This window comes from Trachymyrmex cornetzi, unplaced genomic scaffold, assembly GCF_001594075.2.
Source record: "Trachymyrmex cornetzi isolate Tcor2-1 unplaced genomic scaffold, Tcor1.1 scaffold1482, whole genome shotgun sequence".
In the NCBI taxonomy this organism is placed as follows: Eukaryota; Metazoa; Arthropoda; class Insecta; order Hymenoptera; family Formicidae; genus Trachymyrmex; species Trachymyrmex cornetzi.
In genome coordinates, this window is record NW_017296073.1 from 36,313 (window position 1) to 51,573 (window position 15,261).

Genomic DNA, 15,261 nt, shown 5'->3' on the forward strand with positions numbered 1-15,261 from the left:
GGAAGCGACGAAAATCGAAGGAGTATGGTCGTCGAGGTGAGAAATACCACGTTGCGGAGGTGTTTTAACGCGGTTCACTGGCTTTCAGCTATGCGGGCTTTTCACGAGCAACAGCGATAGACAAGGCTGCGGTTTACTTACGGATAGAATGTTATTAATATAATGCGCTGATATCACATTATTAAGAGATTAATTACAAGGACATTAATATCATTTTGCTCGTATAACGAACATTTACCCTTTATCATCTATATCTTTGTCTCTGGTTTTTAATTATACGTAGTTTTTATGTCCGTCATATATCATTTCTATATTACCCGCGTATCGAAAACATATTTCTCTTGCAATGATATATCACGGTTATACTATTTTCCCGAATTGTGCCGGAGCGGTCGTACAGATAAATGAGATCATAAATGAAAACTTATTTCGAATCGTAAATGTCGCGGGGTGACTGGAATTTTTTTGTTTTTAATTACAGCTGGTTCTCGTGTTCGAAATCCGGACGTTGATGTTTTGACGTTCGTCCCATAAAGTGCATTAGTGACGATGTGCATCGGCGAACGCTCGTGATATTTTTTATCGCCCTTCGCTCTCCATGCCCGAACTCTCGCGTGTTCACCGTTCCTTGCTCGCTTTTTTCGAAATGGTCGACTATTGGATTACTTACATACGCTTCGTCGGCTATAACTTAAAATGCCATGCCGGGCGACAATATGCGGGAAGCAGAGGGTATAAAGGGTCGCGAAAAGTGCAGTGCCCACGTTACTTTAGAATCGTCGATGTCGAAGGCGCATTTTTGTCTTCAGTCCCGAAGTTAATCGGACAGTACCGTAGATAATGTTTCTGGTAAAATTTACAGCGGGGCGGTAGCATTTAACTCCAAGTCGTTGAACGTTATCGTTGAGATTTGCGATGCAAATACGATGAAGGTAGTAAATACAGTGCGCGACTTTTATAATGCAGACCCAAAGAACACAGATCGCGACGAATTAAATATGATAAAACAAAAGCAATTAGCTTTTTATACTTTAATGGGAATTGAATTACTGCAAATCCTGAAATGTGTGTAACGACAAATTTTATATTAAATTAATATTGAATATTTCTTGTTGTTAAAATAATGCGCTTTATGAATAAGTATAATATTATGAACAAATAATATAAAAATAACAAAATAAAAAATGTAAATTCTAAGTTAATTGAACAAAATATGTGTTAATTTAACATGTCATAAATATTAATTTTATAAAAAATATGCTTCTTTATACATTTGCTTATAAATTGTGTCAGTGTTACTTTCTTTATGTTAATTTTTTTACATAATATTTATGTTACTTTCCAACATGTTCATCTTGTGTTAAATTAACACAATAATTTAGGTGAACACTATTTTAAACACGTAAAATATGTTAAAATTATTAAATTTAACACAAATTTTTTAATTATATGAAGTTGAGAGCTTCTTGATTAAACAGTGAGTTATTACCGGAGTATAAGAAGACGATAATATTCCGTCCATACTCGGAAGCTGATCCGTCATAAGCATACTCGTTCCGTCATGGTCTTTTCTCCCACAATTCCACATAGATCGAGAGGTTCAATTCGAACGAAAGTCGAGGCTCGCGGATACGCGCTCTTTATTCGCACATTCTCGCGAATAAAGAGCATGACGGTGAGAGTCGTATGTCATTCAGAAGTCGTTCCGCCATGCCATGCTTCTTGTTTGCTAGAAAAAAAAAATCCGTTGGTCCTCTCCTCGCAGTTCTCACCGGAACACTTCGGACCCGGGACGGCCATTCTGCGGGTAAGTCCGATCCATCAATGCCCGCCGAAGCGAAGGCCCTGGTATCGGCCAAATTTCCCGCGAGGGCCACACCACGGCCAGCAAGCCGCCGACGGATGGGAAGCTCTCCGCTGGAATTATGGTTCCCTTATGCTCCCATTACGGAGCCATCTACGATTATGTTCGCGCTGGTTTCAGCCCCGCCCGCTTTCCTGATCGCTTCACTACCCTCGCAAACAATCTCCATGGGGCATTTTTGGCTCTTGATGGATGTTGACCTTTTAATGGCTCTCTCATAGCTCGGAGAGGCCACGTTTGCCGTTCGCTAGAACGTGCTATGTGCGTTGACTCGGGCGAGATTTGATGGACAATATCGTAATGCAGTCACCGGAATAATTTCGTATCGGCGATACTGGCGACCAGGGATATCCTTGGCCGGTGATCGATGCTGACGTTTGCGCGTTATCGCCAATGGAGGAACAGATGACGCTTTTGTGACAGCGCAGGAGCTTGTATTTTATTTACAATTCTGTTACCGGAAAAGCGATTATATCAGTATACACACATACCGGGATACGCACACTTTGCCGGATTCATTTTAATCGAATACATATATTTGTGCTGATCGCTCTTTTTGCGCCATATACCTTTCCCGTTAACGCGTACATTTCACGTTTTGTAAAGATACACTAGCGCGGAGAAATTTAATTTAATTTTTTTCCCGCGATTACACACGTGTACATTCAAGTTAACCAATTTATTTCGCTTCAATAACGATGATATAATAAAACTTATCGATCCGAATAAAAATCAATTTATACTTTATACAATTTACCATCAAATTCAATTTCGTGCGTTATCGCGCTGCAAAAATTCTTATTGATATAACGTGGTCCGGATTACAAGAGTCGTAATTGAAATTTGTGTAGGTCATTGTTATAAATTGTACACGCAGATTGTGTTCTAGATAACCGCGTTCTATATGCTTACGTTCGACATTACGAATGGCCAATAACACTTGGTCAATGTCCATGCGTATGTTTGATAGAAGGCCGGTAGCTAACGTTCCAAATTACCAAATTGCCTATGACTAACTTGCGTCTCGGGCTACACCCAGCCTCCATTCATTGTTCTGTTTCCGCATACATAATGTCCGTCTTTCTTATCTCACGTTCTACGGGCAACACTCATATTATAAGTCGCAATATCCGCTTCTTATTGGTATCGTAGATACGACACAAACCAATCGTATTGCACGCCACATTGAGTGCATCCAATAATATTGCATTAAATTGCTAGGATAAATCTGCAACGGGCAATCCAAACGTGCATTTATCTTTCACGCTGTGCTAGTGTGCCATTTTTCTCTCCGGCGCCTTTTGCCGCCCTATATCATATTTTATATCACTAGATATAATTTCTCCGTGTGTCTCCCATGCGATATTAGCGTTTTCACGCTTGATATTTGAAGATACAATGTTTTGCACAAATTGTGTATAATATTTTTTTCAATATTTAATAAAATAATTACAGAAAATTATAAATTTAATTTTTGAGTTTATATAACTGATACATAAACTAACCGATGTACCGTACAGTAGATCTTTACACACATTTCATGACCCATAATTTTTGATACTGTAATTTTAGAAAGAAAATGTTTCAATTAAAATGCACGATTTTTAACGTAGATTTTGATTATATTGCTTTTTTTATATTATTTCAAATTTCAAAATTGCTCACCTGTCACCTTTTTAGAAGGACTTCCCTTGCAACACATTTAAAAGACTCGTATATTATAAGAAAATACTATATAAATCATGTATATTTATACAGTAGTGCCTAAGATATTAGTCTGTAACACTTTATTTAGATTATCTATTATATCTATACGTATCAATAATAGTAAATGTTGAAAAATGTTAAAATGAAATGAGACTAAATGTGACACATAGTGTTACCTAATTAAAAGTGAATGTTTTCCGAATATAATAAGTACTTAAATACCATTTAGTAAGTATTTCTCTTACTCGAGGAAGGTAACAAAATTATCTTTTTTAATATAATCTATGTAATAAAACATGACGACAATAGATACATACATTTAATTTTGGTCTTAATGACCAAGCCAAGTAATTTATTTAATTTAACTTTTTTTTGTTCTCGAACAGTAAATAAATAGATTTTCAAAATCAATTTTAATCATTTTAAAAAGAAAATCTAGGTAAATCTAAATAAAAATCGAAAGAATAAATTAACACGCACACATAAATTGATAGAATAAATTTGATTTATTTTCACTTATATCTTACATTTATTTTAAATTGCAATTGAATAAATTAAAACAGAATTGCCTTCGCCAAGTTTTACATATAGATTAAAAATGTATAGCTAGAACACACACAATATTTAGAATTCTTTCATTACGACACGTCAATAAACAGGTTTTATGTATTTTTCTAAACCAATGCATTTTATCTTCCCTTTCAGATCCTAAATTCAAGGAGCCAATAGCCAATGTAACCGCGCCGGTGGGAAGAGAAGCTATTCTCTCCTGCGTAGTTCAAGATCTCGCCGGATACAAGGTAATTCGAATTTTTATAGATGCGTATAAGCATTTTACCGATCGATCCTTTCAATTTCAAAAGTACGATACATCATTATTATGTCAATTAAATTTGTCTTTATATTTAGTAAATTCCAAAAACTTTTTTTTCTTTTTCATATCTTTTAATTAATATTAAGTAATACGGGTACATATTTAAAGCTTTCTTTATAATAAATTTAGACTTACTCTCATGCAATCATTAACATAAAAAAATCAATCATATCTTGATACCGTTTTTTTTCTTATAAATGAATCAATACGTTTTCGTCATAAAGATCTCGATAAATTAATTTAAGAAATTGAGATACTGCGAATAACTAAAAATTAAAAATTCTAATACTTTTTCTATTAATCAAATATAATCAGCCGATATATTCTTATACCTCAAGTTGCGCTTTGTAGAATCATAAAATGTGTTTTTACAGCATACTTATAAGAATAATTCATGAATAAGTAGTTACGAACTGGCTGCGAAATTCTTCGCGACCATTTCACAGCACTGCAAATGCCCCTCCTTCTCTCCTTATAATAAGAAGTATCTAAATGATACTAAATTATTTTAAGTGACGCGGCAATTTCATAATATTAATGCAAAAATATGTTATCGATGTTAACGAATAGCGATTGAACAAAACTTCAAGATGATGGAAATATGCTGTTAAAATTTATAATATATTTCTTCCATCAGTTTTACATATTGTCTGCCATATTTCCATTTGCGATATTCCGCCAGGTCAAATTATTAATAAAATAAAGAATTATAAATTTTTTTACATTTGATTATATATGTATAATGCATCCAAAGTTAAAATAATTCAATATCGGTTGCTATACAATCGATGCTATGCTATTAATTTTACACAACGTGTGCGCGTTGGTACTAGTAGATTTTACATTAACGCATAAAAGAAACGATATGTATTATAAAATTAAAATTACTCGCAGAAATATTCTCGAACAAAAGAGAATCCGGAACGCTATACAATAGGTTGAGTTGTTTAACCCATTGACCTCGTTAGCAAACCACGAAAAAAATTAAACGAATTTCTATCTCTCTCTGAGGCTCTTTACATACTGCCGCACTTTAGATGGCCTGAAGAATCCTCCCATCCAGGAGAAGCAATTAGTTAATTAATTAGTAAAATTACGCGGAGAGGTATAAAAATGAATACTCATCGGGTACAAGCTGGAACGATCTTATTCAGTCTTTACTTGCAATTCCGGTTCAGCTGGCGTCAGCTAAAATGAATGTAGCGACAATGTTATGTAGGTAATGGCTTTCACGAAGTACTAATTAGGGAATGAAAACCGCGTGAAGTAAGAACAGCGTCTCAAAGAGGAATTTGATAAAGTTTCCGTCTCGAGAATCGATTGCTCATCAGCGTCTTTCCCCAATTAATATTTAATAAACCTGTAAACATTCGAATCGTTAATAATATATTTCTAATCTCTACTACACTGAATAAATTCTAATGTAAAAGTTCTATATTACGACTATCTACCTTTGCTTCGTAATCGTGAACTGATTTTGCGTTAGTATAAAATCTGTTTGTCAAATATATAAAGCATTAAAGTAATCATGCGGATTTAACATATTCTCAACGAATGTGCACCAGCATAAACTTCTCACAAATTTGCTGTAACTGTCACACAAAGTTGGTGCATAAACTCTCATTAGAATAAAAGGTTACATTTTTATCCGTTTTCTGGTTGGTATGTTCACGAAGTTAGGGTATAAATAAGCTTTGTGTATGGAGAAATTTCTCCGAGCATATATTTGTTTGGCATTCGAGACAGTAGGAAAACGTGGCCAATAAGAGAGTCGCGAAGAAAAAGGTGCCATTGCTGTGTAAACAAAAAGGCATCTCAAACAATAGGGCATTAGCTTTGTGAACTGTAATGAAAATGCTGACTACTTTGTTCACATTAAATGCTACTTGTGTTATGCGCTGCACAATGAATTGTAATTGCTGAAAAATGTTGACGAAGGAATGCTTTTGACAATGTCCTGTTAAAAGCACTCGGCATATTAGGTTATTCTTCATTATTATTATTATATTTTCACTGCACTTTTCATCTGTAAAAAGATTTATATAAATATATATATATATAATTTATTTATATCTTATATATATGTATAAAGGTACATATGTAAAACATAAATAAATTATACGTACGAAATTTATTTATATTTTGTACATTAAGATGTAAATATAAAATAAATATATATACAAAATTTATGAGTATGACAATTTAATTACGTAATATAAGAGCTCGTTAAGATGACCACAGCATATAAGCTACAGATATGAAAACCACAAACTTGATATTCGAGGCCCAAGTTCTCTCTCTCTCCCTCTCTCTCTCTCTCTCGCTTGCTATATGTTTAATTTTATAATAAATATTATAGCGTATTATAACTTGCGTGACAATGTCCGTGGTATCATTATAATTGTTTGTGGTGTTGTCCTTAGCATATATATATAATTATTAATATTTCATATTCCTCGCATTAAAGGCATGATAATTGTTAGGTACAGATAAATATTGAGTTCACTGTTTGATAATAATATCCGGCATTTAACGCAATGTATTTTAATCTAATTGTAGATTATTATTGCACGAGAATTCTATCGTTACATGCAAAACATTTTTGCTAAATAGTATTGTTTGCAAATATTCTATTCTTTCGATCAATTAGAAGTATCATTATCAATTGTTTCATGTATAATGCTCCTGAATTGCAATTGAACGTATGTACCTATCTGTCGTTCGCACTGTGGCTTCCGTACCGTTTGAATACATGCCATCAATCGAGAATTAATTGAGGATCGCTTAATTAAGGGATGATGCAGGTTATTTGGCCTCTAATTGTAGATTACATCATAAAACAGCTCAGTGTAATAATAGTCATTATTCTTACAATTAGTCAACAAGTAGTACCACATAGATAAGAACTTTCCTCAATAATCAATCGTTACTTCAAATATACATATATCTTTAATTCAGAATTGGAACATATAAATCCTAGTTGTGGAATATTTTTACAATTTTTTTAAGTAGCATAATGATTTGAAATAATTTTATGCTTTACAATCTTATTTTTTATCACTATTTTGTTTTATTCATTTAAACTAATTATCGTATTACAATTAACAAAAAGATAATATGGCTCAATAAATTGAAAATAAAGGAAGTATTTAAGAAGGAATTATTAGTGACACATATAATAACGTTCTTCGCTTATAAGCAATGTTTCACTTAAAATCGCATATTGCTACTCTTTAAATCTGAATCAGTGGATAATCACTGATGTCAGTGCCACTATTCACTAATCACCCAGTGACGTATTTGGCATTGGATAATCAATGAAGTTCAATTAAAAAAGGAAGAGGTTTGAGCATTATATATCCTAAAATATTGATATTTATTTGTTAATTTCAATCTTCTAATACTATATTCATTGAATTCATGCACTAAAATAAGATTAATTAGATCACACAATAAAGGTTAGCCAAGTTAGAAATTTCACATTTCACTCACTGATTACCAGTGGCATACTTGGCACTGATATCAGTGATTATCCACTGGTTCAGATTTAGAGAGTATATTGATTGTGTTACTTATTGTAAATAATTGTTGCGCTTTAACTACTGGACTTATATATTACACTTAAGATTAACGGAGTGTGTATATAGATAGATATTTATATTCATTACTTCTCAATTCATATAACAAGAATATACATTGTGTACAAGAACCAATTAAATAATCCAAAAAAAGAATATGTTACACAAACTTCAGAATATGTGTCCAACGGCCCGTTTTATGTAATTATTTGTGTTGTTGGCAGTTTATGTAATAAATTAACAACACTGAGGATGACCCGATAAGGAGGTCAAAACGTTTTGCATTGTTACAATAAACGTATATTAAAAATTGTTCATTGGCTCGTAGCCCTTCTTAAATACTTCCTTTATCGTATTACATTCATGGTAGTAAGCTCAAGCGTTGCAATTTTTTAATACGTAGTTAAAAATTTTAAAACTTTAAAAACTAATAGCAAAAAATTTTTTTGGGTTCCAAGGACCCGTATATTCCTTTTCCGTCACAAAAAATATGTATTCTTGCTACGGATTAAATAAGTTAGGGTGCGTCCCTTCGCTTCGCACAGTGATCGTAGAAACATGGTTACTACGATATAGAATTCTACAAAGAATAGCGGCATCTGCGAGATCGAGGGAAGATTTATACGCGATGAACGGAACTGGAATCGCGGGAAGGATCGACAAGAGGAAAGGTATTGAAAACTATTCATCCCGCGCCGGCTCGCCCGACATGAAATTCAAATCGATGCATTTATAGAGACCACGCGGACCCGTCCACGACCCGACATTGCTTACGTGGTGGGACGATGTGGTGTTGGCCATAGGGGAGAGATAGGGGTGAGTCCGATGGGGTGGGACAGGGCGGAATAATCGCGCCGTTTATAAGCCGGCAGTGCGTCGCTCGGTGTTCCGGCTATGCATTAAGATGACGGATAACAGCCGCAGCTATGCCAGGAGGCTTGAATCGTCACGATGCGGAGATAACGACGCCTCTCCAGGCTTGCCACTCCCGGATTCCCGCATGTAATATGCGCCATAGACATTAACCCTTTTACTTTTCCAGGTGACGCGATATCCTCACCGAGCATCGAGCTTTCCGTCAATCGCATCAGGCGTACCGAATTTCAAATGTTCTATGTCATTGATCTCGAATGAACAGATATCTCGAATCACTGCTTACCACCGATAAATGATAAAAATATTAAACATGCAATAACGATTTCGATCGTGTAATGGATGCGCTGTGATTTGTTCTCGTAATAAAGAAATGAATTCTGTTGTTAGCGAAAGAACCAAATTATTTGTTTAATCTATTTTGTCTTTTGTGGAATCTATTTCGTCGAACATCCGAACATTTAATTCATAAAAACTTGCACTATTATTGTCTTGCTTTTGAAACAATTAGATCTTTTCGGTCGGTTCATACATTCGACAGGTAACACGACATAACTGGGGCATTCAGTATAGCAACGCTATAATATAATGAATAGGTGTTCATGAAAGCAGGACTAAGTTATGGCCTCAGGATATAATAATGGGTTGACCGGGTGATTGAGCATAGTCTTTGCGAGATTACAGTTGCGACCGAGAGCTATCAGCTCCGCTTGAATTTTAATTGCAAAGTTTTGGCCGGCGTATTCGGCTCCTTGACTTGAATAACTGTGACTCGTTAATTAATGCCGACTGGACTTAAAGTCGTATAGCCTATTACTGTTTGGTTCCTACGATCGTTCCCTCTCAATCGGCATCTGTAATTCAGTTCTAATTATGATGAGCCGAAGCGTCATACAATTGTTCGAAAACAGGCAGGCGGATTTATGTCGCGCGGCACAGGGTAATTTCATTAAAATAATTAGACAATAATTGATTAATTAATTACGCTTGTCATGCTAAGTGTGACAATGTAACGTGGTTTATTAAGGAGTTTGCTCACCTTTATAGAAATGTTACGATTTGCATAAAAGTTTAATGTTATATTCTTAGCACTATAACACATTCACAGTTAAAATTTTAAAGAATTTGTCTGCATAGTAAGAAATCTAAAGTTAAAGGTCTCGATTTTTTTATGTATGTTCTTGAGTAAGAATAAGACAGATATATAGCCATGATGATTATTACGTTGTAGCTTCGTAAATAATGCTTCGTAAATCATCTGAATAAAAAACTTTTCATTATAAACTTTATATATCAATAAATAGTTGATAAAAGCACGATTTCTGTGTGACAACCAATAATAGATAAAAAAACTATTGCTGTCCTTTGTCAAAAGTGTTGAATTTCATTTGTCTCATTCTTTGTCTCATGATTTTGTCTCATTCTTTTCTATGCATAAATAGAAGAGTCGCTTACCCTTGCCGCACACCCCTCGCAAAAGGTGAGCAAACTCCTTAATAATAATAGTACGTTTACTATCAGTGAATTTAATGATGCCCTTTGCCGTCATATCGAATTAAAACTTATAGAATAATGCGAAACGAATCGAGATGTACATCTGAGTATAAAATATGGTATTTTTAATTTCTCTTTCATCGTATTATTCTTTAACGACAGATAATGGGTACTTCATTATAATAACGTTCAGCAATCAATATTCAGCGATCGATTCTTCGCCGACATGTTCCGATCTTCTTCCAATAAAACGACGTACGGCTCTAATTGGCGCTTAGGATCGCGATCGTTGTATTTCTTCGCCGTATTTCCCGCCGACTCATTTCACCGACGATTTATATTCCGACGACGGGGAAGCGAATTTACACGTCGCTGAGAGGAGTTGCATCTGGCAGTCGCGGATCAATCTGAATTCGCAAACACCGCCGTCTCCGCGTTTCGCCTCGTCTGCCTGCAGGCCGCCCCCGACTCATCGGCTTTCGGGCCATAGGGCTGGATTAATCATGGTCCTCTGTAAGCACTGATGCATCCGCTAATCCGAGACTCTCTCACTCGATTCAACCATTTCTCCGGAACGATCTACCGTGCTATTATATAATGGTGACTGGATTCGCCGGATTAAATCCACAAACTATTAACTCTGTAACTGTCCGAATGTACCAGTGTACTTGGCTGAGCCCCGATTCTATTTGTTTCCAGCTGTCCAATCGCAATCGGAAATCGACGAAAAACAGCGGTAAACGAAGGCACTTATCTTCACGTACTTTTACCATGAAAAATATGATATTACCGTAAACGTCGCGCACGTATAATCTCCTTTTCTGTTAATCTCTCTCTCTCTCTCTCTCTCTCTCTCTCTTTGTAATTATATTTTTACTCTCTTCGTCTGCAATTTGGACTTCTTTTTGTCAAGCTCAAATTTGATTTACTGTTTTAAACTAGGCTTCCAATAAATGTGAAAAGAATCAAGGTTACTTTTTAACATTTGTAGTACATTATTAAATAGTTTTTTTTTTAATTCAAATGTTAAAATTTTCATTTAATAAAAATTTAAATTTAAGTAAAAATGAGGAAGAAATTGGAGAATAAAATTTCTCTTGTACTAAAAAAGACAAAAATGGAGGATTAATATTTTATATGTTTTATCCGTATTGCAGTTGTTACATAAAAAGTTATGAAATATTCCGTTGACATCTATTTTTACTATTCTATCTGACAACCTAGTTTTATAAAGATGAAGAAAATCAACGTTTAATGCATGAAAAATTGCATTAATTTGTAAAATGTACTAACTACATTGCTTAAATGGATAGCTGATGAAGTTAAAAGTTTTACGAGACGAACCCCTTCGGACCCTTGGCTGTTCTCAACCGTGACAGGGCACAAGCTCGTAACTCTTGGCAACCTTGTAAACGTATAATCGATCTCGCTAATTAGAAAGCAAACGCGATTAATGGAGGGGAACATACAATTTTTCACTCTGTCTCGGCGAAATAATGTTATCGACGTCGTAGTCTGAATTTTACAGCGGACGAATTTTATAATGAAAAATGTACATAAAAGAATAAACGATTTTAATCTTGTTTCGTCGATATTAACTCTTTATTACTTGCGTGGGATGTTCCCGCCTTATAAATTTGCTAAATGTATGAACGTAGTTTATATATTATTCAATTAGAGCAAATTGTTTCACAATTTAAAAAAAAATTGCATTTATTTTTATTTAATATTATTAATCTTTATTATATTATTTATTTTTATCGAATATTATCGATTTTTATTTAGTTGTAAATCATCAAAGATAAACAATGAAAATTAAGGTACAATGCTGGGGTATCAGAAAACATTCCACGGGTATAATTACATTTATAAAAAAAAAGTCACGCGAGTATGTAAGGTTACAGTATAAGATCCAAGTAGGTACGTGTCCATTATGAATTGTCCATTATGAATGATTGAAGACGAGCAGAGCGCTTGTACTATTTATGGCTATTTCGTCCGCGAAATCGAGAGATTTTGCGACTGCCGCTCGCAGTCGATATTAGACCGATATTCATGAAGTAAATATGCATTTAGATAGAGAATTAACGTGGCAGTTAGCCTTGCCTTTAGTCTATGGCATGTTGTATAATGAGTGTAAAAGGGCACAAAGGAATGACGTCGCTGGAATCTAGAGCATCCTCTGAAGATTCATAAGATTCGCATTCGCGAAATATTTCATGAGGGTAAATTCAATGACAATGATAAAGGAACATTTGCAGAATTATTTCGCTATTTGACAGACCCGGCATTGTAATGTAATTTAACCGGAAGAAGAGGAGGGCGAACGAGACGAGCAAAGAAAATGTAAATTGCGGCGCTCGTGAGATCGATATGCATTTGGAACGCAGATTACTGAAACGATCAGGCTCCAATGATCATTCTTTCGCGGTGCATAACCGCTACGTAAAGACAGATGATAATTAGTTAATTGAAGAATCGTGTTTGCAATTTCCGAAGACCGCAAACGTGATATCGATAGACGACGTCAATGTCACGGAATTAAAGAATCGACATGAAGTGATCGCGCTTAGCTATTTATAAACTTATCTACATCCATTTTTTAGATTTCTATCAGTCTAGCTCAACTGCAATCTCAATTTAATTTACTCTACTTTATTTTTCTGTAATGCTTACAACTAGAAAATGCACAAAAAATAAGTTAAACTGAGATTAATCCGTAGCAAGAACACTTTTTGTTACTCTAAAGAAACATGAATCCTTGAAATGTACAAAATTTTGTGTACGTGTTATTAGTCTTTTTCTTTAAAAATTTTTCAAGTTTAATTATACATTCTAATCTATGGTATAAGACTATTTGAAAAACCCAAATAAAATATTATTAATAAAATGTATTGCTAATCTAGTTAGATACAAGCATGGGTTGAAAAATTTTTTTCAGAAAATAAACTGTTTTTAAATTATTTCCAAAATCCATATGTCCCAGTTACAAATTGAAGTTAATGTACATTAGTGGAAATGGACATTACTTCCGATCCCTCGCGTTTGTTCCACGTCAGAAATGAATATCGGAGTTGAGTGCGATCTCCCGTAATATATACGCATCACGTTTGTACTGCGCGCGCGCAATTAATCAGTCAGTAGAATTAACTAAATTTGAATATCATCAGACGAATATGGTTTAATGCAAATTGCGGGATACTCAAAATTGAAGCAACGTTCACCTCGCGTTAACAGGTACGCATTATATACACGTATATAATGATCATTACGCACATTTTTGCCAAAGATACCTTTCACGTACATAAAGTGCCTTCGCCTTTGCTTACATTTCGATTAATTAAGCTCTTTTAGCAAAAACGTAAACGTGTCTAATCTCTGCCGTGGCTAATGGTTGCTACAGGCGCGGCACAATTTGCTGCATAATTGCTACAGAGATTTGGAACACAGGGAATCCAATGTTGTTTGCCCCGTTTCCGCATTGTTGTGGTCTTCTTTCGGATACCCGCGGGACAAATATCCATTTAGATCGTGCATTAACAGGACGATTAGGTTTAATCCTCTCGACCTTTTGCGTATTAACTGAGAGCTAAAGGTTGGCCGAAAAGGAGTCGGCGCGATATTTAGTCTAGTAGGAAATATTATTAATTTACGGTACGTCCCATGCACTTAAATAATTGCGAATAATAATTGCGCTCGTGACATTTACATCCATTAAATTGCGTCGTCGAGTTAAAATTGCACTCCGAGAGAAAAATGCAAAGGCGTATCGTAACGGCAATATTAATTAAAGTTCGCAAAGGTGTCTCTTTTTCACCTGCCGAGAGGAAAAAGAGAGGAGCTTCCGACCTAAGTTAAAAATATGCCACAAGCTTTGCAGGGCAAGGGAAAAGGAAGTATCTCGTTGCCATCGTCACGCATGCATTTAGATCGCGCATTAGCGGCGCAATTAAGTTTGAACTTTATCCCTTTGCGCATAAGCGGAACAAAGAGAGTTTTGATAATAAGGGGGACTAATATCGAACCGCCACCATATAGACAAGCAATCTGCCAGAATTGTACACGTATGACATTTAGTACTGACATTTCGAAAAGGGTTTCTCGAGGGACATTACCTAATGCTGCAACACTCGTCGACTACTTTGGAGACCTTAATTACCTTAATATCTCCATTACACCAGATTACTATATTTCGCGTGTTAAACCCTTGCGCCAATTGCGCCAACTAGACATGATTTCGTCGGCTGTTATATCTTGAGCTTTAGAACTACCGGTTTCCACATGTGTCATCATTTGGTTTTCTTTCGAGAATTTTATGAGAGACTTAGATGCGTCAATAGACATTTTTAAAGTGACGTAATATTAATCATGAGAATGAGACTAAACTCGACGCGGTGCAGCGGTTCGTGCTTTCGATAATTATTCTACTGTTTAAATAAAATTTGTAAACTTTTAACGGAAATGAAACTGTGCGCGAAAATAAGAAGCACGTAATAATAATAATAATAATAATAACAACAACTTTATTAAGTTAGCAACAATGTAGAGTGACGTATCTACAATAATTTAATTGAGAATGCCAGTTACACGCAATAGTCGAAACTAAAGAGCTAATTTAATTCTTTATCTGAACAATAGAACTTTTTAAAGAGAACTTTAAATAAACAATTACCAACGTAATACAGAATACTAGAGAAAGACGCACTATTTATATACATTAAATAGATTGAATAATTATATTGGCAATTATTTATTTAAATTTATGTCTCTATCATGTATATTTACATAAAAGGCAATAAATCCTCAGCTGCAGTCTCGCCTATTGCAATCGATATAGTCAATTTTATTATTGTATACATACATCACTCTCT

General features: G+C 34.8%; 1 protein-coding gene across 1 annotated transcript in view; it reads left to right on the plus strand.

Annotated features, from left to right (window-relative positions):
- The first annotated feature begins 1,669 nt into the window (after positions 1-1,669).
- Positions 1,670-15,261, plus strand: part of LOC108757958 (neurotrimin) — a 101,140-nt gene continuing 87,548 nt past the window's right edge. Inside the window, exons 1-2 of the mRNA XM_018502665.1 lie at positions 1,670-1,807; positions 4,231-4,371. Of these exons, the coding sequence (XP_018358167.1) occupies positions 1,670-1,807; positions 4,231-4,371 (279 nt within the window). The remainder of the gene's footprint in view (positions 1,808-4,230; positions 4,372-15,261) is intronic.